The sequence below is a fragment of the Melospiza melodia genome, chromosome 1, assembly GCF_035770615.1.
Source record: "Melospiza melodia melodia isolate bMelMel2 chromosome 1, bMelMel2.pri, whole genome shotgun sequence".
Classification (NCBI taxonomy): Eukaryota; Metazoa; Chordata; class Aves; order Passeriformes; family Passerellidae; genus Melospiza; species Melospiza melodia.
Window position 1 is genome coordinate 148,690,812 of NC_086194.1, and position 25,444 is coordinate 148,716,255.

Genomic DNA, 25,444 nt, shown 5'->3' on the forward strand with positions numbered 1-25,444 from the left:
AGAGCAAGAGCTGAGTGAAGGTGGCAGCCAGGCCACTGCCTTTGGCTTAACAGGACCAAACAATCAACAAGAGCAGAATGAAGGACAAAGCTCGCACAAGAGCGTTGCTTCACGCACTATCCCAAAATCCAGGAGAGCTCTTGAGGAAACCAAGAGCTGCAGACAGGTCTTAGTGTAAATATCTTTTCAGACACTTCAGTTTTCCAGTGAAAAAAGCAAAAGGAAAGATGCATACACTTTAGAGGAATATATTCTCAAAGATAAAGAAGAAAGTCCTTTAAAAAATCACAAGAGAAAAATAAGGCATTAGAAAAGAAATTATAATAGGATATCTATATAGATTTGTAATTTAAAGCCAATGGTGGAGTATGAGAGCTGTAGCCACTAAACAGTATTCTTAAAAATATACTATGTTAGCCAGCTGAGGAGAGTCAGACTGACAGAGACCTGTGACGTCAAAGGTATTCCAAAGTTTGATGATGATACTAGATTAAGAGAAGCTCCTGACTCCCTTGAACACAGAAAGGCTCAGCAGAGAGACTTTGACAAATTAGAGGTCTGGGAAATCACCAACCATATGAAGTTTAACTAAGACAAGTGCTGGATTCTGCACCTGGGATTGGACATACACACTGGGAAACAAGAGTCTGGAGACCGGCACCACCAAAAGGGACCTGGGGGCCACTGGCAAGCTGACCATGAGCCAGGGGTGCCCTGGCAGCCAGGAGGGCCAGGGGTGTCCTGGGGGGCACCAGGCACAGCATCACCAGCCGGGCAAGGGAGGGGATTGTCCTGCTCTGCTCTGCTCTGCTCTGCACTGGGGGAGCCTCACCTCGAGTGCTGGGGGTAAATTTGGGCACCACAATGTAAGAAAGATATAAAAGCATCAGAGGGCACCCAAATGGCAATGAATAGTGAAGGGCCTTGAGGAGAAGCCATATGAGAAGCAGATCAGGTTACTTGGTGCGTTCACTCCGGAGGAGACTGAGGGGAGACCAGTCTTTACAGCAGTATTAGAAATCACAATTTTTAATCTCATTGCTCTGCCATAAACACATGCATCAGAGAATCAGATTTACACAAGTCTTTTGGCAGACCTTGCAGGTTTCCTTATTTCTTTAATTCAAAGTCAAAGCAAAATTAATATTATTGCTTTCCAGCTTAGCTCTCTGTTAATGATCCCAAATGAAAATAAGGCATCCATAATAGTGAAAATTCAGGTTGCCAAGTACAGCTGTGGGCTGTGATGTCCTAGGGAAAGGATTTTAAAAATTTTTCAGTTGTTGAAAAATATATTTTCTAATATATGTCTCCTGTGAGACTGGAAGATCCACTGAAGACTTTGTTTACTGCTTTTTACAAGCAGGAGATGAATTTTAATGCCATTCATAACAGACCTGCTAACTCAATCAGAGATGCTCTTATTTCATTAGTTTACTGAAGAAATTTAACAAAAGCAGCATTATGGGGACAGCTGTGATGTAGGAAATAACATTTCCATGGGAACAGCGCTTCTGGCCAATACTCGTTCTCGTCTGCCAATTCACATCCAAGAGAGACACTGCAGGTTCAAAATTATAATGACTTAGTCTCTGGAGATCCATTTGGTCAAAAATTCTTCTATTAACTAATTGGTGGTATAAATCTCTAATAGCTACTGGACTGACTTAATTATTAGGTTCATTTTATTGAAATTATAACAAGAAAGGAGAAAAAATAGAGCAGTTTTTTTAATCTATTTTGTTATGTATATTGCTATTCAAATAAAACTAGTGGCCACATCTCAAAATATAAGTAGCAATATTTTGATATGAAATTTCTTTTTTCAAAACTCTCTTTCATTACTAATCAGGAATACCTCACTTGCTACAGTACATAGGTTGACTTGAGCTGTATTTCCCCCTTTCTGGTAGATGTAAAGCTGTCCACACTGCTTTATTATTATAAATTAATGGAAGTATTCCATGACATCTCTGGCAATTTTTTTTTCAAATAGGAATAAATGGCAGAGGCAGGGGTCAGAGCATAAGATTATTTCCAAATCATAGCCACAGAAAATGAATGATGCAGAAAAAACACTGTAACAGCTAGCTGTTTCCAAATGCTAGCAGTTGAATTATACACAGAGCTTCAGAGATTTTTGATATAATTTCTCTCCTTCTCTGATAGAATAATTGGATATTTTTAAAAGTAAATTATACAGTTGATATTTTCTGTTAATTTAAATCGCTATTGTAATGAGGATTATATTAATATTCATCTAAAATAAAAATTTTCAATTTTTCCTCTACAAAGTTACAGAAGAGCTTTATTACCCTGCTAACAGTAATAAATCTTTGATGAAATCTCTTTTTTTGATACAGTGAACTAAAACAGTGATTTACTGTGCAAAAAAAGTCTAGCAAGAAAATTGGTTGAGGTCTAGAAGTCTTGTATTAGTCAGCTGTCATATTCATTAGTAAAAAGTCCATATGAGCTCTGAAGGCTTGGAAATAAAGTACATTGCAGTCAAAGACTGAGTGAACTTTGAATAACATCCAAATTCTTTGAGCTTAGAAAGCATCTTCTTTAACCCAGTGTGGCAAAGAAACAGTTTGTAAAAGCTGGGTACCAACTAGCTTGCTAAATTAAAACTGATCATGAGCAACCTGATTTAATCGAGACTGTTCTCTTGCAGAAATGTGCCTTGCATGTACTTCATCTGAAATTTAAATGTTGTGTGCCTGTTCCAGCCTGCTATTTAATTATTCTTACAACAGGGAGGGAGGAGAGGGCCCAGTTTTCTGTATTTACACTGCTATGTCACAATCTACACTGCAAACTTGCTTAGTGCTGCTCAGTGTTGTTTCTCAAAGGGCTGAATAGAGCTCTATGAAATGGAAAGCAAGCAGTGAATAGCTAAACCAGACATTAAATCCAGTATGTGTCCCAGACCTCAAATCACCAGAGAAATAATGTAAAATTAAGTCAGGAAAGTGAAAAAAAAAAATCAGACTTGAAGGCTGAAGTGCTCAAAAATATACAGAGGTAAGAGACATAATGTTTTGCCTGAGGGTAAGAAGTACTATGATTTATCATCTTGCTAAACTGAAATTGCTGGGAGGGAGATTTACTTATTTAGAAAACTCATTGACAGTTAGAAAACTTTGTAAGATAGACATAGGGGAACTAGACAGGATGAACTACTGAGATTACACTAAGAGAAAAATCACATAATACACAGGGAAGATCCAAATGTCTTGAAAAGTCTTTATTTAAATAAATTTCTGTCAGCAATATGGATCTCACTAGAGCTGTATCTATACTTCACTCATGAAAGAATGTATTTCTTTGATTAATGCACAAAGGGAATATGCTCAGGCTCATTTTAAGGCTTATATGCATGTATGAGGAAGTGGCTGTCTAAAGAATAAAACAACTCTAACATTTCCTTCATCCTTGTGAATGCAGGTTGCTTGAGGACTCTGAAAAATCAGGGTCAGAATAGGCACTGCTAACATCTCCAAAACTCAAAGCATGTCTCTGAATTGATCTTCTGGGACTGAGAACTAAATGGACACGAGCAAGAAATCTGAAGCCGTAATTACTTCAACCAAAGAGACATTATCTGGGACACCGTGATCTTGCCTGCCTGACTTCTGTCACTTTGACAAAATGACTTTGAGTCACTTTTGGTCTCTGGGGAAATTATAAAAGCATACAGAAAACTTAAGACCATCATAAAAAAGAAAATGTGAGGAAAGGTGTCTCACATGTTTCTGAACATGAGCCTGAAACCTTTGTTTTTCTGAGCTGGAGAAGGCAGGTCTATGACCAAATGTCCCTGCTGACACAGTGTGTACATGGCACACCATGCAAGTTTGAAGCAGCTTTCCTCTTTTTTACCTTGGGCCTCCACAGGAGTCATGTTTATGCCATGGCTGCTGTCTGGGAAGTGCTGGGCTCTCAGTGGTATTTGTAAGGAAGTTTGATTTCCTCCTGGGGGCAACCGGATGACAAATCTCCCAGCTTGTTTAGCTGGCACCTTACGGGCTTTAGGAGAAGTATGAACATGCAGTGAAATTACTGAAAATGTTAATATGTTTGGTCAGAAACCATTAAAAACAGATCTATGGGCAATGCCCAACCCCTGGAGCATTATCTTTCCACAGCTATAAAGCACACAGTAGTAAAAGCAGCACTGGGCCCCTTATCCTTAGTCAAATACAGCACTTGCTAGATGGGCCTGGCAATGTGCTTCAAAGACAATATCACAAATCCAGCAACTGCATTTTAGAAATACTTCTAAGAAATAACATGAAGGAGTTTATGTTTGCTTCTTAGAAGGCTAAGTGATAAGCATATTCATATTTTTTTATGAAGTACATTTTTAGCAATATGTAATAATTTTACAGAATCTTATCACTATTCTATTAGAATAATACTCAGGTAAAAAGAGTGAAAACTGCATCACTAATACAGAGCCATATCTGTTCAATCATAATGTCCAAAAAAGAAAAGCCTTATATTCTTCAATATTCAATCCCTTGTTTTTATATGTTTCTACACCACTTTTTGCTGTTGCTATTCTTGTCACCAGATCTGTTGTGCTCAGTCCTGTACAAATAAATATAAAAAAGTCTGTCAATTAAAAACCTTATGATTCAATCCAGTTTTAAATATTTTTAGAAAATTAATCTTTTTATAACACACTTAAAAGTGCAAAAACTAATTTCAAAATTTATATTTGCTTCAAACCCTCATTTTAATTTTTTTTTCCTTCATCTCTGCTTCCTTGAGTGTCTACAGGGCTTTCTCCCTTCATTTCTTGTGGTTTTGTTTTATATAAACTACTGATGCACTGTTTTAAAATAAAATTTAGCGACAGGAGTGCACCATGGATCAGGAGTGCTTTATGGATCACAGGTCTGAGCTGACTCAACAGAGGTAAAATTGCAGGCTTCATTTCATGGAGAGAGAAGCAGTCTCAAAGATATTGCATTGCAGTCAAAGTAAAAATGTCTGAGTTCCCTGCTGGATATCAAAGCTGCAGACTGTTTCAAATAACTTATTTTTACTGTTCACCTGTTAATAATGTATACTTCCAAATTCATTAATTTATGATATCCCAGCGTATCAAAATTATTTTACTAACTGTAAAGGAGCCTATATATCTTTTGTATTTACTCCAAAGTAGCAGGAAAAATAAATCTCCAAGGGTTCTATAGACAGTGACAAATAACTTAGAAATAGGTGACTTTAATAGATTTCTTAAATTATTTTTATTCTTTCCTCAGTACAGATTTCAAAACAAATATAATTGTTCATTCAATTCTGTTTGGAACCATTGATCTTCTGCATATTTTTCCATAGTATTTTTCCAGAAGATATAGATAATTTACTTCTAAATTTCATCTATGAAAATGTAAAAAAACAAATGGCCGAACTATTGTCCATGTGTGTTGGTACAGACCAAGCAGCTCTATGAATTGATAGCTTTTGAATATTTGCCTTTCTGTAGAAAATTAAAGGTAAAAATCTTACATTGAAAAGTAATGGCCTTGAATGTAAGCTTTAAATGGGCAAGAGTTTTTTCATAAATTCCTAACAGAATCCACACAGATGAATAATATGAGGGAAGTTTTACTGAAAAAGCTTTTTTTGAGTCCTCTGTTTCTAAAGACACAGACTAGCAATATGCAAGCAGCTCTGCTTATCTAGTCATAAGAGCACAGAAGAGTTATGTTAGAGAGACAGAAAGCTGCTGCTTCTTGTTCAAGGACCCAGTGCATCACACCTGCCCCAATTGCCTGGATAATGCAACATTTTGCAGCTGAAAAGAGCAGGGGAACATTGTACTGCAAACTGCCATTCTCATCCCAGGAATGGCAAGACCACTTGGTTGTCACGTTAAAAAGTTGAAAAAGACCAACATCTGTTGAGAGCTGCAGGCAAGCTTTCCCTGAAAACTACATCAACATTGGCATAATTGGACCCAGGTTCTCTCTCCTTCCATGGCAGAAATGACACTGGGTGAACTTCATCTATCTATCTATCTATCTATCTATCTATCTATCTATCTATCTATCTATCTATCTATCTATCTATCTATCTATCTATCTATCTATCTATCTATCTATCTATCTATCTATCTATCTATCTATCTATCTATCTATCTATCTATCTATCTATCTATCTGCCTATCTATCTGCCTATCTATCTCTCTCTGTTGGAAGCACAGACTACCTTTACTGTAATTCTGCCAAAAGACTGATCATGCAGTTTCTCTTCCAACCATGTGGCTACAAAGGTTAGACACAATTAACTTCTTTCATTGAATAGTCTAGTTGAAGCAATCATTAAAACACTTTTGAAATAGCTTTAAAAACCAAACAGCACATACAATTGAAAATGGATTCTTAGTGTCTGTTATCTTTTGTACACTTTTTTATGTTTTTACCAGAATAAAGACTTTTGAAACCATTACTGGCTTCCATCCCTGTGAAGGAGCTTGCAAAGACTGCATTGACATGCTTTTTCTTCCAGAAAAAATACTGCATTTAACTGTTAATAGCTGCAGTTACAGTGGAAGGGTCATAAAACCTGAAATACTAAAATTACAATTTAATGATAAACTAAGGAACAAATACTCATCAGGAATCAGTTTTAAAACCTACAAATTAAATTCTCTAAAGTCTTTTTTTTTACTGAATGAACTAGAACTAGAAAGTAAATTTGAAATAAATCTTTATACCTAACAGTGGAAGGGGCACAAAAAGCATTAAGAACCTTTGGAAAGAAATAAGGGTTCAGCTGAATAAATACATTACTTAAAGCCATGCATTGCACTCTGTTTCTTGAATTTTTAAGTGCTCTGCAAAATTACATCCCAGCTGAATTTTTCCACAACAAATTTTTCTTTCTTGGTTGTGTCATCTTCTTACTTAATCAGCTCTATTCCTTCTACTATCTTTTAGAATTTACTTTCTTTTTTCAAACAGGATATCACTGATTCCTTCCAAATACATAGCAAAACTTTGTGATTTGCACATGCTTTTTATTTCCCATCTCTGCCCTCTGTCCACTCACATAGACAATTTCTTTGTCTACTCTCTCACCATTTCAAATGACAGATACTGCAGTGCTTTTCTCCAGCCCTGGCAATTAACCCAATAACCCCTTCCAGGATACTAGAGAAAAGGTAAGTTTCATAGCCTTTCTATTTGGTTCTCTCATCTTCCTCCACATTTCAGTAAAAAGTTATACTCTCTTTTACATAGTTGTCTATAATTCATCCTTACTTCCTAGTATCTTGGCACATGTTCCTTATCACATTTATCATCTCTCATTCAAGACTGAAAGATCAACTCCTGATCATCAAGCTTGCCCCTCATGCACTTGATGTAATTTTAGCAAGGACCTCATGTTTTGTCCTCATTGTCTTGAATGCTTGAAAATAGCTCTCCAGAAACATTCACAAAGATACCTTATTTTCTCTCCTCAAATCTCCCCTTAGTATTCATTCTCTGTTGTCAAGATGTCTCCAGCACTGTGTTGTACCTATGTCCCGTGGAACATCTCTTTGTTCTTCTGTCCTTCCCTCTCTGGACTCATATGTAATTTCATAATTTAGACTCTGTGTGCTTGGAACAGAAGTTGTATTTTTCTGCTGTATTTCAACAGTGAAATCTTGCTCTGTCACTACATTTGCTCTGTACTCTCATGGTAAAACAAAACTATTGTGACTATCAGAATTAATGCTTGGGATTGACATTTTAAAAAATATAAAGGGATAAAATTTAGGGCAGTCTAAATCAGATTGCCTTTATTAACAAGTATCAGTGATCAAAGATTATAGATAATGAGCCTTTATTTTTTGCCCTGTGATAATCAAGGAGATGGAATAAGAAAAAAGTTAGTGAACTCTACATAATAAATACCCAACAGCAAAGCTGGAGCCACTCTTGTTTTGTTAACATGTACTGCAAAGAACACAATTATGATTTCCCTACATATCAAGCATATGCCAAAGTTAAGTTTTACAAAGTTTAATTAAGGCTAAATCTGATGCTGCAACTACTTCTGGCAAAAAATATTAACTGATTTAATGTACACCAGTGCTCCGAAAGCTAACGCCTTTTATTGTGCCAAGGTACTCTGTGAAATAGGCATGGGATTAATTAGTGATGAATGTCTGTGTTTACAGTCATTTCAACCCACCCATGATCTCAGCAGGTTGAAGACCTCAGTGGGACTACTACCATTACTCCTGAAGTATATAAACACAGTAACATCAAGAGGTATGAGGTATCCTTAATAAGGTGATTTTTTTGATGATGGAATGATTGTGAGCAGCCCCTGCATTCCACATTGCCCAGAGGAAAGGTGCCTGCTGTCCAACTACAGATGCACCTCTGAAGTAAAAAATATCTTGAAAATTCCCATCTGCAATATATCTTTCCTTGATGCCCAAGATCTAAAGAACTACATGATAATTTATTGCTATTCTATCAAAGGAGAATTGGCCGCCTTTGTTCTGTTGGGCATCTCAAATACCTATTGATATGTTTAATTGATATGTTTGGTTACTTTTAATATTTGTCGTGTGTCTGAAAACATTCTTTTTTGGAAGCTGAAGTCATTACCTTATCTTATAAATTTCCAAGTATCTGTTATTTTAAAAATTGCCAGAGAAATGAGCAGAAGGCACTGAATTTTCAAAAACTGATCCTGCCTTTAGGCTTGTTCACTGAACACACAAGTCATAATATTTCAATATGCTAATGAGACACAGCTACGTGTGTATATAAATGTGTATACATATCTATAGCTGCCCATCTCCAGGAATCAATCTAGCTTTTCTGTTTCATTCTTACCCTAGAAAAATGCTCAGACAATGCTAAAAAACGAGCACTGACTCTACCATAGTAAAGGAGGTGAATATAAACTTTTCTGTTCATTCCAGCTTGCATATTAAAATGGTCAAAATGTGCAAAGTGGGGAAATAATATTAGAGACTTATTTGCACGAAGGGAGCCAAACTCTAACACAAACAAAAGTCACTACACAACAGTCACTTAATAACATCTTGTTTCTTTAGAGCAGCTAGTAACCAGAACAAGCTGGCTCAGGAAACAAGAAGCTGTTCCTCAAAAAGGATGTTACTTTCTATGAGGGACAGCATATTGGCTAAAGATATTTCACACAGCTTGAGTGAAATCTAGAAACCTGGAACAGAGTCATGCTGTTGAAAGGCAAGACAGAAAATGGGTTCAAAAATATTCATCAAATATGAAAGTCATTTTTTCTAATGAAGAAAAGAGGAATGTTGTATTTCTCTCAATGGGACATACATGGATTTTGCAATACAAAAATTCAGACAGTTACATTGTTTTAAGGATTTGTGGCAAAATGTATAATTCTAGAATATTATCTGATAAAACCAGAGCCAGTTGGGCTGCAATGTTTCTGGATACAACACAGCAGCTGAAGTGCATGACCCTTCCACAATACAGCAACCCTTGACAATTATTCACATGGAACAAAAAAAGGGAAAGGAAGAATCTGCTTTATCCACATAGATTGTCAATCAGTATGCACCACAAAGAGGACTGAAAAGAAAATCCAGATTTTCTTCTTTAGTATGGCCGTAAATATAAGTAAAGATAATTTTGATATTGCTGAGTTTTCACTCAACAAAACATTTTTCCATTAAATAATAATTCAAGTAGGAAATCTAATAAAGAAGCTTACAATTTCTACTGTTTATTACAGTCAAACCCAAACTTTAGTCTAAACTAATTTAAAAAATAATATGCTGCAGTTGTATGCATATTAATGAGTCAAGTTGATGTGCTGCCTCATTTGGTATGCAGAACAAGTTCATTGAAGCTGAGAATGAAACTTGATTAAATATGAAAGCATGATGACTGAAAGCAAAAACAAACAAAACAAAAGAGCTGCAGAGAGCATAGGCAATAAGCAAGCAAAGGGAATAAAAAGGGAAGACAAGTAGGGTGCTGGTACAGGAAAAAGAATAGATCTACATAAACAGAAATATATTTTACCTGTCATCCTCTTTCCCTTCCTCAGCTTGGTCTTCTTGAGCTTTTTCATCATGCCCTGATTCTTTGATCTCCTCCTTATCACAGTTCTCTGTCACCTCTTGCCCTTCCCCTTTTTCATTAATTTCTTGCTCTTTTCCTTTTTCCTCCTTCTCCTCTTTTTCTTCCTCCTCAGGAAATACTTCATCTTGTTCATCCCCTTCCAGCCCTCCCTCTTTGTTCCCCTCTATATCCCTTGTTCTTCTGAAGTCAACAAAATTGAAAAAGGCATGCAAAAAGGAAAAAGAAAACAATAAATTAAAGTCAGGAGAAGAGCATGCATGAAGAAAGGAATTGCAAAAGAAATTAAATAAAAACTAAAGGATAGAAGCAGACATAATGTAAGTCATGCTTGCTAGGAGCCCAGCCTACACTGGAGAGCTTTGGAGCATTTTCTTAGTAAGTCCCTATTCAAATAAAACTTGCATGGCAATACCTCACATTTAGAAAGAAATGTGTGATTGAAACAATGTGGACCTAACAATGCTCATATGAGCAGATGCTTAAATTTGCAAATACTTTCTTTTAAGAGGACAATTTTCTGAGAATTACTATAGGTGATGGAGGTGGTTTACACCTAGAAAAATTATCTTTCATTTGTGCACCAAATGAAACCCAAAGCTCCTCTGAGCGCACACAGGGTGCAGGCAAAGAAAATGCTGTGTTTTAGTCACAGATACACAATGTACATCTTGTTGAAGAGCAGCTCAATGATTGTACACCTACAGTTAAGTTGGACTAGTGTAAGTATTAAATAAATTGAATTGGTCTCTCTAATTATTAAATAATACATCTATAAAAGTTCAGCATTCTATTTAAAAGAAAAATAAGATGCCTCTGCTGGCACAAAATTTTTGAGTTAAACTGTCTTTTCAGTCACATTAAGTATATTTTACAAAATGGTTTTCAGAAAGCGTGTCTAATGCTTCCTGACAGCATATGTTTGTTATTTCAGTGCATGTTAGATAATCCAAGACAACAAAACTTCGCTAAAAACAAATTCCATGAAGACTTGAAGAAGCATTAGATAAAAAAGCCATTTGAGCCAGTATTTTGCAAAATGCCTGCAAATGTCATTCTAGGCGAAATGCTGAAGTCAAACACAATATTGATAAGTGTTCCATTACTGAAGTTACACAGCTATGGCTGCCACTGTAGCTGATGGTGCTCACCTTATTTTCTTGCTGCCCCTGGGGCGCTCTGACTGCACAGACATGTAGCTGGTGCTGCTGAAGCGGGATGCGCTGCTGGTGCGGGACACGGCCGAGACGTCACTGACATCGCTGTCCGAGGACTTGTTGGAAACGTTGTCCGAGCCTCGGTGAGGATCCCGCCCCGACCGATACTGCAGGAGCAAAGGGACAGAGAGATGGTGTTGTTGTGACATGCCACCACAGAGCGGCCGTGGACCTGGTCCCTCCTGCTATCTAAACTGCCTGAACTTTTAAAGGAAGTTCTTCCCTGATACAGAACAGAAGTTATGTCTTGGTATCTACTAATTTTAGTCTGCTTTGCTATCCCGGTCCTCAGTTTCAATTTGTACAAAATTTCCAGCATGTCCAAAAGTTTCACAAAGCTTAGAAAAGACATCTAAACCCTCAAAGAATATTCTTACCACAACTGCTTCACCAGTGCAGAAAGGAAAGCAGAGAGATTAGTGACTTGCCTATGATCACTGAGCTCATGAAAGATTAAACAGGAGACAGAATGTGATGCATGCTATCTGTAAAGTACAAGCCTCTTTTGGGGCCTAGCCTGTTTACAAGAACTTCTAACTGACAAATATATTTTTTTTTCTTTTCCAAGTAAATAGATAGATAAGGTTATCAAATCAAGAGACAAAGTGATGTTGCAGCTATGCAAACAAACCCACACTTTGCTGAACTGCTGGACTGAGAAGTCTGAAGGATGGGAGTGTACTAGAGGTGATTTGTAGAGAAAATGTACACTTGCCTGAGGAACTAAAAGATTGCAACGGTATTAGAGCTGGTTAACAGTAATATCAAACATAGAACTGGCAGGTGACTGGTGATCACCAGTCAGCCCATACAACATAAACAGTATCCTGCAGCAGTATTCAGGTTAGATCTGAACAAAATATGATAGACATTTGTTTTTGTTACACATTACATTAAATTAATGTTAAGTCTGTGCCAGTCTGCATGGCACTATATATAAATATAGTAAATACCAGAAAGATATTCTTCCTTCTCTTTATATACAGGCATGCCTGTGTATACAGAAATCTGATGGGCTGCTACTGGTAACCTTTTCAGGAAAATAGTACTTCAAGATGAATTGTCAATGATCACCAGGTGATTCTTTGGAAATAAGGCAGTACAGAGCAGTACAGATGAAGAGCAGCACAGACAGGACTGAAAGAAACAATAGGAAAAAATAATCTACCCAACACACCAGTGGCTTGTTAAACTCTTGGGAATAGCGACATTGTACTCAGCCACATGTAGAAAAGAAATCATAATGTAAAATGGCAGACCTGTGTAGTACTGCAGAAGAGAAGGGTGTCCAGGTTTAGCTCTTAAATTGGTCCCTTTTTATAGATTTAGAAGATGTGTCTTTGGTGAACTAGACGGATAATTTGTTTCTCTTCTCTTGCAAGGAATGTTACACGACTGTGCAATATCTAAATAGGATTTCAGATATATCTGAATAGGATTTCAAAATACCATTTCAGTGCCTTTCTCAGAAATTATTTTTACAAGTTATTTTGCTCATTTTAAGACAGGGAAATGAACAAGACAAAAATGCTCATGCAAGTTAGACTGTACATCTGCTGCAGAGAGTGACCAATCATAGCCATAACTCCACACTTACAAAAATGGTTGCACATTCTATGCCAATCTTTATCATTTTTCCTGATCTCTACTAACATACCATACTTGTGTTCATCAACAACCACTCAAGTCCCTCACAGCCTTTAAGTGCAAAAGTGAACTTAGCCACCCATAAACTCAGAGTACCTCTGTGATTATAACGTTCAAAAGTTTTAATATTTACTGACTGCTTCTATTGATGCATTTCATGTTTTTGCTTGATGAAGAAGACAGTGCATATTATTACCTATATATTCTATTGGAAATGTAAAAGCAATGATTAAACAACCGTCCTGATCATTGGAGATAATGGAACATTATACCAGAATAAAAGGAGTATCCTTTTAAAGGAGCAACTACTTAGCCCTTTAGAGAAATAAAAAATAATTATGCCTAGAGATATGGTCATGTATTGAGTCCTATCCCGCCACCAAACCTTCCCAAGGATGATTCTTCATTTAAGACATAGTTATGACTGTGTTTTCTGCTGATTTAGCCTAAAGCTACCAAGACTGGGAAGTGCGGCCGGGTGTACTGTGCCACCATCACACGCCATGGGAAAGGCAATGCAGAGCTGCCCGCAGGCCTGCAGCACTGTCTGAGCCCTGGGCAGATGTCACTGCTGTGCCAGGCTCTCTGCTGCCATGGCCACGCTGCCACTGGCTCCCGCCAAGCCAAGGGACAGCAGGACATGGATGCCTGTGTGAGCAGGGCTCCTGCTTTGGTGTGGCTCTGCTTTGGGGAACACAGCACCACGAGTCAGCCATCGATGGAATTGTTAATCCTATCGCAGTTGGCGGACAGACAATTAGGTGTGGTGACTCATAGAATAACAGGACTCGACTTGCAGATCCTACACTGAGCTTGCCCAGCAGTCCATGGAAATGAGCCCTTCTAAATTTAACGTGAAGTCACAAACAGAATCAGCATTGCACAAAGTTGTTCTAGAGTCATTCTGCAGTACACAAACTGTCAAAAATATGTGGTTTTGATTTTCTGTTTCATTTCTACACCTAGAGAGTGTCAGTTTTTGAACTAGTACATAGCAATGTGGTGTGTATAACAAATCAGACATTTCCATAAATAAAAAAAAACCCTTATTGCGTTGGTTTGGTTTTTTTTTTTCTTTAGCCATGCAATAGTAATAATCTGGTGATATAGAATGAAGATTGAGAATTTTTTTGGCAAGAAAAGCAACCTAAAAGTAAATAATTTTACAAATATAATGTGGAAAAGGTCATCAAATCATTACCTTGCCTCTTTTTTCTCAGTTGTACATAAAGATATTTGCTATTAAATGCTTTTTGTTGAGACAGATGTCACTGAAACATTATTTGACTGTTACAGCTTCAGCATGTTTTAAGATTAAAACTGGGAAAGTTAATTGATCCTTTCCTTAAACTGGAATGTCTCAATAGACAATATTTTTTAAAGGTTTTGTTTATACCTTGTCTGAATTACAGTGTCTTGTACCTTGTCTGAGTTACAGCTACCGGTTCTAATATATACAAAAATGCTGCCCACCAAGGAAATGTAAGTTCAATGTAAATGAAATTAAATTGTCTTTCTTGCTGGACAAAGTTCAGGTACCTCATATTCACTCATTAACTGCTCCTGATTACCCTTTATTCTGCTGCTGAGGTGTACTTTTAACCTTATATCTGACATAATTTTGTTTAGGAAACTGATTACAGTAGGGTATTGCACAGTACTGTTTCTGTTACTCCAGCACAGAAGACCAAAGGAACCATATTGCTTGTCTGAAAGAAGCTATGCTGCCACTTTAGTTTCAAATTTGTTTCTTAAATTGCAGTTCTATACAAGGCAGCTTTTGAAGTGCTCCTTTGCTGACTGCCTCAAGAGTAAAATTGCACTTTCACTGTGCAAATATTGATTTTTTCAAAAGCATTTGGTCCTCATGTCATATACTTCAACTGTAAAATGCAATCATTTCTTTCAGTTTTGTGCTACTGCTTTTTCAGCTTTTGTGTGGTTAAAGTTGCCCCAAGGCATCACATCATATATTTCACATCCAAATTTCTTTCTTCCTCCAAATTTCACTTTCCTTTTTTCCTAAATGTCACCCACTGTATGACAAGATCAACTATTGGACTGAAAAAGTAATTTTTAACCAAGTGCTAGCCCCCCATTATATCTGAAAAGCAGATATCATTTTCCATCCCTCTCCACTGCTGTTCCTGTGTCTTGTGCTGTAGGATTTGCACAATCTGACTGCACATTGACAGGGAACTGCAGTCCCCGTGGCTGGATCAGCATGGCCACTGATTCTGATCATCCAGCAACTACTGTGTGCTCCAGCATCCCTCAGCAGAAAACATGAGTGCAAGCGCACTAATGAGCATCACACCTCCCCTGGGTTGAACAATCAGATTATCAGGGTGAGGTGACATGTACCTGCACACTATAAAGATTAGCTAAAAAGTTTCTTTCAGATTCTTTTTTTTTTGTTTGTTTTTTTAAATGCCAGCCATGACAGTAGGAAGATTATCTCCTGACTTTCTCCAGGCTGGAAATAGTGTTGGAATACAGTTAAATTTTCATTTCCACCCAAATAAAGACTCATATAATAAAGGTAATATTCTGCACTTTATGACCCAGTAAGCAGTCAACCCAACCTCTTCAAGCTGCTTCAAAAATGGGAAGTCTGCTGAAAGCAGAGGGATTGATTCTTCAAAAATGGGAAGTCTGCTGAAAGCAGAGGGATTGATTAAAAGCTGCTTTTGAAATTTTAATAGTAAGATGGTTTTGTCCTATTTTGCAGTGTTGAAGAATGAGAAAAAATTCATTATTACAGATTCTATTAAACAAGCATTCCAAAGTTTCTAAAAGCATTTTTATCTGCGTTAGCAGAATAATCAGCTGGAGAGCCTAACAAAAGGACAGTTAGGTGTTAGTACCTATGCCTTTTAACTTCAAGAGGTTACTGTCCTTTAGTGAAAAATTCATGATTTTTAAAGCTGAAAAACAAATACCTACTCTGCTTCCTAATACAACAACCTTTGCAAACATTTTGACCTCTTTGTGAACTACCAGTAAATGGCTGACAGGACACATAGAGCTGCAACTTTTCTGACACTGATGCTCTTTTTTCTGCAAAGAAACTGGTTTGGAACTTCTAGTTCAAAGGGGGTTTTAAAGTGTTTCATGTTGCTTTACTCTATTGTTACCAGTCTTCTATCTTGGACTATACAGTCATGCAGTTATCCAGACAATTGACATTGTCAGTGATTTCTAAATGTCTTTCTATTTTATTATCTTTTCTTTTTTTATGGTCTACTCATCAGGTTTTATTTGCTAGCATTTACATAGGGACATACAAATCTGGTCAATGTTTTCAGTGATCAAAATGTTGGGAAGATGTTTCAGACAATTGTCTATTGTGCTACTACCAGAAGATTAAAGAACCATTTTGGACTATTTCAATAGTTCTTTGGCTCACTAACAAAAGCTCTCAAGCAGCCAGAGCACAGCAATTTGAAACGTTCTATACCTCTTGGTGTGAATTCACAACCTCTAAAGACGCTGCAAATTTTAGTTATTACCACACATTATTTGAATAAATGTTACTGGATTGTTTGATTCTTTCTAAAACTTTTGTTAATGGCTGCCTAATGAAGTCTGCCATTAAAATTAAAGCCAAATACTTACTAACAATTACAGCAATAACATTAGACTCATATAAAGCAAAAAATTCAGACATTTTTACAAAATATCACATACAGATGAGTACATATGTTTATCTTTAGCTTGCATACACACAAACTCAAGATGAAGGCTATGATTAATCTGCCCTTTTATGTAATTTATACACAGGCAGCTCAATAATCTGTGTTTACATTTGCCACTTCTGTCAAGATCAATCAAGAAAATTGAGGTATAGCCAGCCAGGTCTGCCTTTGCCAGTTCTGCTTTAGCTATCACGTGGCACACAGCAGTCCCTCAGGAGATTAATTCTTGCACTGCTCTTGCATTAGATGTTAGGTACATAAGGAGATCCACAGTTGCCTTGGGCTTCTCAATATGGAGCTGCAGTCAGTCCACCTTAGACTCATTCTTGGCCGCTAATCCTGTCTTCTGCTTTGTGGTCCTGGATCCTATCCTATCTTCCTCTTTTTTATTTCTAACTCTTGGATCATACTTTTTAACCCTATAATTTACATCTGATGAGTCATTGGAACACTGGCATTGTTCCAACTTTTCTCCTTTCACCCAGTTCTTGCTTTGTGATCAGCACCCTCTGATCTCCTGAGGCTGTGCACCTCTCCTGGCATTCTTGCCTTGCACTAACATAAAGGAGAGAGCTATGATGTCACTACTTCTGAGCAGGACAGTGCCTGGACCATAAATCTAAATCTACCTGGTTGTACAGTGGTTCTCTATACATTCATCCATCACTTCCATTCCTTATGCAATGATTTTTTTCCTCAGTATTCAAAACATTCCAATCCACTTCTACCTTGAATAAAAAGAACTGGCTGTGATCAGATTTGCAAACCTACCTTGTAAACCATCAAAATTTCCAATAAATTTAGACCACCAACTAAAACATCAATAAAAAAGAACATTCATTTTTCTATTGAACATGTGAAAAAAACTTTTTTCAAAAGTTTTCACATACTTTCCTTTGTGGTGTAGTGTCATCTATTTATCAATTTTACTAACCAATACTCACATATGTAGCTTTACAGCGTTCCTAAAACCTGATTTCACTATGGAACTAAGCAATGCTGCAAATAGCATCCTACAGCTAAATTAGGGAAGGAAAACAACAATGAAAAAGATCAAGTCAGCTGTGGGCCTTTGCAGGAGAGAAGGGAAGCCTTGGTTGTACTGACTTGAGCACAAATAGAACAAGAGGAGAGATTATTCCCCTCTATTCAGCAGTCACTAGCCTGTATCTACAATACTGTAAGCAGTTTTGAGACCCAAAGTGAAACACTGAGATGGATAAATTAGATTAAGTTTATAGGAAGGCCACCAAGCTGGCTGGGGGTGCTGGGCTCATTCTGACTGAGCAGTGATGGCCATGGAAGTACCTAACAGCAGATTATCAGGTCATACAGGGAAGAAGACAAAAAGACAGAGCAATAAATTTACAGCAGCTCTGAGTGGTATAAGGCCCATTTTTACCATAGGCAGAGTGAAGTAATGGATCAAGTTGCCCAGGGTTTTGATCCTTGAATATTTTCAAGACTTGACCAGCTAAAGCCCTGACAAATCTGTATTGATTGACCTTGCCTTGGACTTCTGCTAAAGGTTGGGCCTGACAGCTTTTGAGGTCCTTTCCAACCCAAATTACTCAGGCTGATCCAGGAGTTGAAGTTGAAACTTCAAGGGCAGAAGTAATACAGAAGTCCCCAATATATCAGTGCCTAGGGACAAATGGAAATCTAGAGGGAAGTAATCCAGAGGCAAGCCAAATCAAAAGAAAAAAAATCATCAGCTTCACACGTTTGCATATGGCGTAATTTTTTTAAAGAACTTTCAAAGGGCACAATGTTATATAAATACAGGAGAGCACTAGAAAATATTCTGTCATTACTTCAAGAGAACTTACAGACCCTGCAAATATTTGGTAAAGTAGGAGCAGTAAGGCAGCTCTTCAGTATTTGTGTCTTTAAGTGAGCTTGAAAATTAGCTTGCCAACAAGTTTGGCTTCCTACAAAAGAATATGTTCCTACAGTAATTTTCAAACACCAAGTAGCTTTTTCTCTCATGGGTTTTTTTCATATAACATGACTTTCGGAATATCAAGGCAACCTCTAATTTCAACTGCTCTAATACTTGTTCTGAAATCAAGCTGTTATTGATGCAGAATTAATTCACAAAGATTCTTTCATCTAGTCTAGGGAGCTAAATGTTATTATTTAATCTTACTTTAAGTCAAGACCAAATTTTAAAAATTTTGGAAGGAGAGAGAACTGCAAACTTTCAGCTGGAATATATAAAGTTACCACTTTATTCCAGACTGTTCAAAATCACAAAGACGTTCCTTAAAATCCCATCTCTTCTTTGATAAACACAGTGGGTGAAAAACTGTTGTTTAAGATAAAGTAAAAGACAAATCAAGAGAGGAATAATTATAATCATCACCACAAAAAAATTCTTAAAAGGCAATCTAAGTTGTGCTACATATTGGAATGAAAATATAGGGTTTATAATGGCCAAGCAGGTGTCTCCTAATATCTCATCAAAAGATACCTGAAAATAATTACACATTGAGAGAGAGACTCTACATCAAATCATAAACGTAATTGAAGTGTGGGACATGACACCACAGCAACACAATGGACCCCTTTGGTGGTGTGCCTCATCTACTGGATAACCAGACATCATCTTTAAAAGTGAAGGTAACAGCTTTCTATTATTTATCAATGAAATTGAGATGTTTAGGAGGAGTTTTGACAGCTGGAATAATAGAGGTGATTCTGACAGATTAATTGAGGCAAAAGAGAGACCCAAGTACAGCACATGGCTAGGGTGAAATAGCTATATTTGATCATATAACCTACAAGGAATAGAAAATCTTATGTGCCCTGTGGATGCACTTCATCTTGTTAACAAGAGCTGATGCTTTGTATCAAGTTAAAAGTGAAGCACAGAATACATTTCTCTAACCATAATAAACCCAACATTTCTTGAAAAAAGGCCAAGATCTTGAAGAAATATGAGTCTACCTAATATGAAGGTGAACAAATAAGAGCTTCAAAGGAAGAACCTTGCAATCATACTTAAAGGTATAAGGATATCCAACAGTCACTCCTCCTTTTCCATGTGAAAGGAATTCAGAAAAGTATACAAAATAGAAAATAAAACAAAGATCTTCCAACGATTTCTTTGAAACATTTACTATCCAATTTCCCTTTCATATTGCTGATCTCCACCAGAATTTTAATTGCTATTTAAAACAGGGCAAAGTCAGTCACCAAGTTTGACTTTAGAGAAAGGGGTCCACAGTCTGGCTATGTGATGGTGGGCAATAAACTCTAAAGAACATCTTCTCACACTTCCCTGAATCTTTTTGACTGCCACATATTAACTATTCTGCCTTACACAGAAGGCAGAATTTTTTTTTTTAAATAGACACCAGCAATCCTTTAGCACTCCACAGCACCACGTCAAGACTCCTGAAGATGCATCACCATGGACACAATTCACTGTAAAAAGTCTGGGCTGTTCCAGTCAGGGCAATTGCAAAAGACAGGTATCCAGGGACATCCCAATTTACTGTGCAATTACATTTGACAGTATCTCCAGTACTTTAAGTCCTGTTGAACTTCAGAATGTTTGTAGGACAGCCTGGTGAGCCTACACTTGCTCAATGGGTCCAGTTTGAGCGATAACTCTGCTTTTTCTGCTCCTCATTGGTCTTCTAACACTACTACATCCTACTCACATTGGATAAAATGAATCAAAGCATGCTTCCTGTATTTGTTTCCATTCCTCAAGTGGTTCACATGCCATTTCTGCCAGCACTGCACTCAAAATCTTTTGCACTTCATATAGTCCTGGAATGCAGTCAACAGCTTATTTTTTAAAGAGGAACAAGGCAGAATTCCTGTTTAAAAAAAAATAAAAACCACATTTTTCTATGGTTGTTATACCTAATTTGGGCTTCTTTGAGTTGTTACTTTGCAAATGCAAGCTAGGACATCAAATCATATGCAGTTTATGCAATTCTTTTATACATTAACCTGGATTTTGAAATCTATTTCTATAATTTGATTTCAGTCCTTTGGTCTCACGAAAACAAGTACAAATGAAATAAAAAAGATGGCAAGGCAACCATCTTTTCTTATCACAGAATTTCTATTTCATTGCATTTTATTTCAACCCATGAGCCTGTTAACTATTTCAGCATACCTGATGGCTTAAGAACAGAAATAAGAACTTTCCCCTTAATCCCACCTTCATTATGTAACATTTAATATGCCTTTCACCAAATTTGTCCTGGGACAAAGCACCTTCAAAGGAATTCATGCTGAAGAGAACAGCTGGATTGACACATGGCCATCTGGTGAGTGCTTATTCCTGTAAGCAGAAGTGCCTAAGGCCACAATTGTTCAAGAACAGGATATAAATATATCTTTATACATCTATGATTTCACTTTCCAAGTCCCTAAATCCACAGATATCAGAGGATAGCCTGTAAAATCAAGCATGATTTGAGGGGACATGACATAATCTTATTTCTTAATGTTTTGTTTTCACTGATTATTACGATACATCTTGGAAAATCCTGTACAATAAGAAAATGCAAGCTCAGCTGATAACATTCCTGAAAATTTTCTGCTGATTCATGTCAAGCTAAAGGAGGAACCAATCTGCAAGATAGATACCATAATTTCCTTATCAATCCATAAACAAGGTAAACTGCTTAGAAAACATTATTTCCCCTAAAACATATTTCCTCAGCAGCTTTACTCTTGTTTTATTGCAACTAGCGAAACAAAGGCTGCAGGGAGATCCTGAGCAAGCAAACTGCTCCTACGGATCAGAAAAACTGAACTCTCTTTTTCTCCCAGTCATCGTCCTTGAGGGAGTAATTAGAAAACATTTACTACATATGTCTCCCATATCTCATTTTAAATACTGTGATTTACCTTTGCTTGCCTGTAAGGTTAATCTGAGTTCACTTTTACTGAAAACATGCAACATCTATTCATATTATTTACAATTTCATCTTCACCACAGAAACCACTTAAACAGTGGGGCAATAATACATAACATTTGCAGGAAAAAAAATTTTAAAAATATCAATTGAAACCACATGAAGAATTTATTTCAATTTATTTATTTATTTCAAAAGACAGGTACTTAGATTGGAGCTATTCTGAGATCAAAACTTCTGTAAATATTTTTGAAGATTTTTAATGTCTATGAATTCTTAGAATAACTTCAGATCTTGAAGTTATTTTAATTTTATAAATGTTTCCTCAGAATAGCATTAACATAATATTTCCCAAATTTATGTGACTAGAAACTAGCTTAGATTATGGAAAGGAAACATTTTAAAATGCTTCCTAAATATCACCCAATCTGCTTCTTTACAATTCTTGAAAATCAGAGTCAGCAAGAAATGAATTTAAGGTTTTGTCACTTACTTACAGAACTCTATGTCACAGTGTTTTGATTTTTTTTAATAGAAAATCAGATGCTAATTAAAGTTCAGATGCTAATTTATTAATTAGCTGGTAGTTTCAGGTTAAACTGCAGAACTATGCAAATCACCAGAATTGTTTTTTACATGATGGTATATGTCACTCAAGAGAGAGCAGAAACAGAACTATGTATCCTGGTTCTCTGAAATCAATGCATCTAAGATGCTCTATATGTTGCAACAAATATAACATCCTTCAAGGATTTTACACAGTTTGAAGAAAAAAGATATATTAGAATAATTTTACTGCGATAGAACAAGCAGAACCTCAGACAAAATTGTGTTATTTCCTGCCATTATTCACTGACTCCAGCCTGTCAATGAAATCTCTGGCAAAACAATGATTTCCATCCATAGGGGAAGGATAATACTCCTCCTGATAAATTACTAAAGAAAATATTCTGTTTCCTAGCAGTAAAAAATACTAGTTCTTGTAAGCGAAGCCTTCAGTTCCCAGAAACAGCAGTAAATACCACAGGTTAGAAAGGACACAGAGGTAGTTTCATATCTTGGTAACATTCTCACTGTGAGTGTTGTTGAAGCCATTGAGGCTTTACAAGAACCTCCCTATGCTGAGCTGAGACTCCAAGGTCCTGACCCCACTTTGATTAGCTCCATTGTGCAGAACCAACTTTTCACAATAATGGCTCTGTAGAATACCTCTCTAAATCCTTCACATGAGCTACTTGCAGTACAGGTGCTTGAAGCCACAGTTATATCAATGAAAAATAACTGTAAGAGTTTAGGTAGTTAAGGTACTTACTAAAATAAGAATCAAAAATCCACAGAGAAATCGGATAGACACACACACATAGCATTCTTTCCCATGTAACAGCTGGCAAAAATTCCTCAAAACCACTAACCTATTGCTTGGAAAAAAACTGATAAGCTGGTTAAATTTTCATTTATAATTTTGGGGTTGCTATCAAAGAAAATCAACCTATTTAATAAAGAGGAGCACTCCCAGATGTGAATGAAACATCCGGACCACTAAAACATTATTATAGTCAGAGCTACAAATGATAACAGTAATCTCTGGGCAAATCCCTCCTCTGAGGTTGCTCAGCTAAACCACAGGAGCAGCTCTCCAGGGGCTGTCCCAGGAGCAGCTCCTGCAGCTGGGCAGGGCAGGAGGGCTGTGAGGTGAGGGGCAGCCTGCGAACCTGACCGTCCCTTCCGAGCCACCCGCTGGGCAGCAGACAAAGGTCCTGCTGCTTCAGCCTGGAGGAGAGAAGGCTCCAGGAAGACCTTACAGGAGCCTTCAGTAAAAAATGACAGTGAAGGAGTTTTCTACAAGACTCTGTAGTGATAGAATGAGGGGTAATGGCTTCAAACTGAAAGAATAGACAAGATATTAGGAAGAAATTCTTTACTGTGATGGTGGTGAGGCACTGGAACAGATAGCACAGAGAAATTGTGGATGCCCCATAGGTGGAAGCGATCAAGACACAGCAGGGTGGAGCTTTGAGCAGCCTGGTCTAATGGAAGGTGGCCCTGCCCAAAGCAGGGGGATAGGAAGCAGATGATCTTTAAGGTCCTTTCCAACTCAGGCCATTCTATGATTCATTCTGGGGTTCATTTTGAATCCTACACATTTAAACAGGCTCTGTGCAAGCCCTGCACTGAGATTTCAGGTATGTCCTTTCTAAGTGTGTGCCACACTTTCCTTGATTTTTCAAGGTCAGCAGTCTAGCAGATTGATCTGGCAAACCTGTTTCCATCATGGAGCCACTGCTCTTTTGTACTTCAAAGGTGAATAACGACTTTTTTGTACACATTTGACATGACACAGAATTAAGTAACACAATATGGTGTGATTCATGTTATCACAGATTATTATTCCAATTTCTTAGAGTTCCCTGATTGTTGTAGCAATTCAGTTAACTTCATATGTTCTCTATTTTTGAATCCCACACCTTGGCACCCAGATATTTAATACATGTTTCCCAGGTAATTTTTTTCTTTTTTTTCTTTTTTTTTTTTTCTGTAGATTTTCTCATGTATTATCAGCATAACAACAGTTTCATAAAAACTTAAATCATTAATTCAAGCATAGTCACAGTATTTTGCACACTAATTGCCACTTAGTTCAATAGCATCTTGGAACTTTACAGCTTAAATTCAGATATAAACCGTACACAGAAATAATTGAGTTTACTATGAAAAGACAGTAGCTCTGAACCAAATGACTAACAGTTTATCAATTCACTTGTCTATACAAAGCCATTCAGAAAGGAAAATACATTCTATTATAAAAAGGATAAAAGGATTTAAGATAGATTGCAGTGATTGCTCTGGATGGAAGTTGATCAAAACATCTCCCAGGTGAGTTTAAAATGTCATTATTAAAGGAATGGTTACAATGCTCAATTGAATTTGGCTTTTACAGAAAGCTTTTGATAAAAATTTTGCTGTATATGAGGGATCTATGTGCTTACTAAAATATTTTTTTTCTTGAAAATACTTGCTCTTTCCAAAAGAATATTTAACTCATCACTACAAAACACAGGACTGTGTTACAGTTATAATTTGTGCTTTTTTAATGGAAACTCAATTCTCTGTGATTGACATCCTTTTTTTTTCCCTAGTAGACACCTATAACTAAGGAAAATTCAGAGCCAAAATAGAATGATGGTTTTACTTTTTTTGATTTTGGGGTCATTTTTTCTCTTTGAGATTCATTGTAAAATTATAAGGTACTTCTTCAATAACATTCTATAAAGTATTTAACCTCTTCTTTCTAAACATGATTACCAATAGAAGCTTATACAAAATCTAAGAAAATGTGACAACAGAAAGTACCTGTTGACAGCTAAAGACAGCCAGCATCAGCCTCCTTTCAGATGTTTAAATTTCAGACACAATCATCATATGTGAATGCAGTATTTTTGGTAATCACAGTACTAAATTTTAAAATACCATAAATTTCAGATAGAGACATGGACATTCAAGATTAAAAAAAATTAATTAAAAAATTATCAAAGCCAAAATAAATAAAAAGAGTGCTTAAATTTAAGGAAAAGGAAAATGACAGCATCAGAAATATTTTCTAAGAGCTTGCCACAACTTTTACTGAAGAAGAAAATACTAGAAATCACAGTAACCCCTATCTATCTTCAAAGTCACTAAATTAATTCTAACGCATCAGCAAAATACAGTTGGATAAAAATAGAAATTAAGGAAGAGGTATTTTCTACATTACCATGTATATAGAGTTCAGTTCTAGAATTCTGAATTTATTTCATCTAGATATATTTTTGAGCCTTATAACTGAGCTTTAAATCATGTACTTATAGGAACCAGAACTTCCATTTCAGCAATTTATTCCCAAAATTCTTTCTATTAAA

The 25,444-nt window shown here is 36.7% G+C and overlaps 1 protein-coding gene across 38 annotated transcripts in view; it reads right to left on the reverse strand.

The window, feature by feature from the left end:
- The window catches only part of RIMS2 (regulating synaptic membrane exocytosis 2), a 444,419-nt gene that overhangs the window by 57,786 nt on the left and 361,189 nt on the right, over positions 1–25,444 (reverse strand). For 20 of the 38 annotated variants that reach the window (XM_063171188.1, XM_063171366.1, XM_063171388.1 and 17 more), the window contains one exon: positions 11,255–11,427. The exons of 16 other annotated variants lie outside the window; for them this stretch is intronic. In XM_063171188.1, coding sequence (XP_063027258.1) covers positions 11,255–11,427 — 173 coding nt within the window. Of the gene's footprint in view, positions 1–10,046; positions 10,287–11,254; positions 11,428–25,444 lie in introns of those variants that run through there. 2 more of the 38 variants (XM_063171358.1, XM_063171340.1) reach the window with 2 other exon arrangements.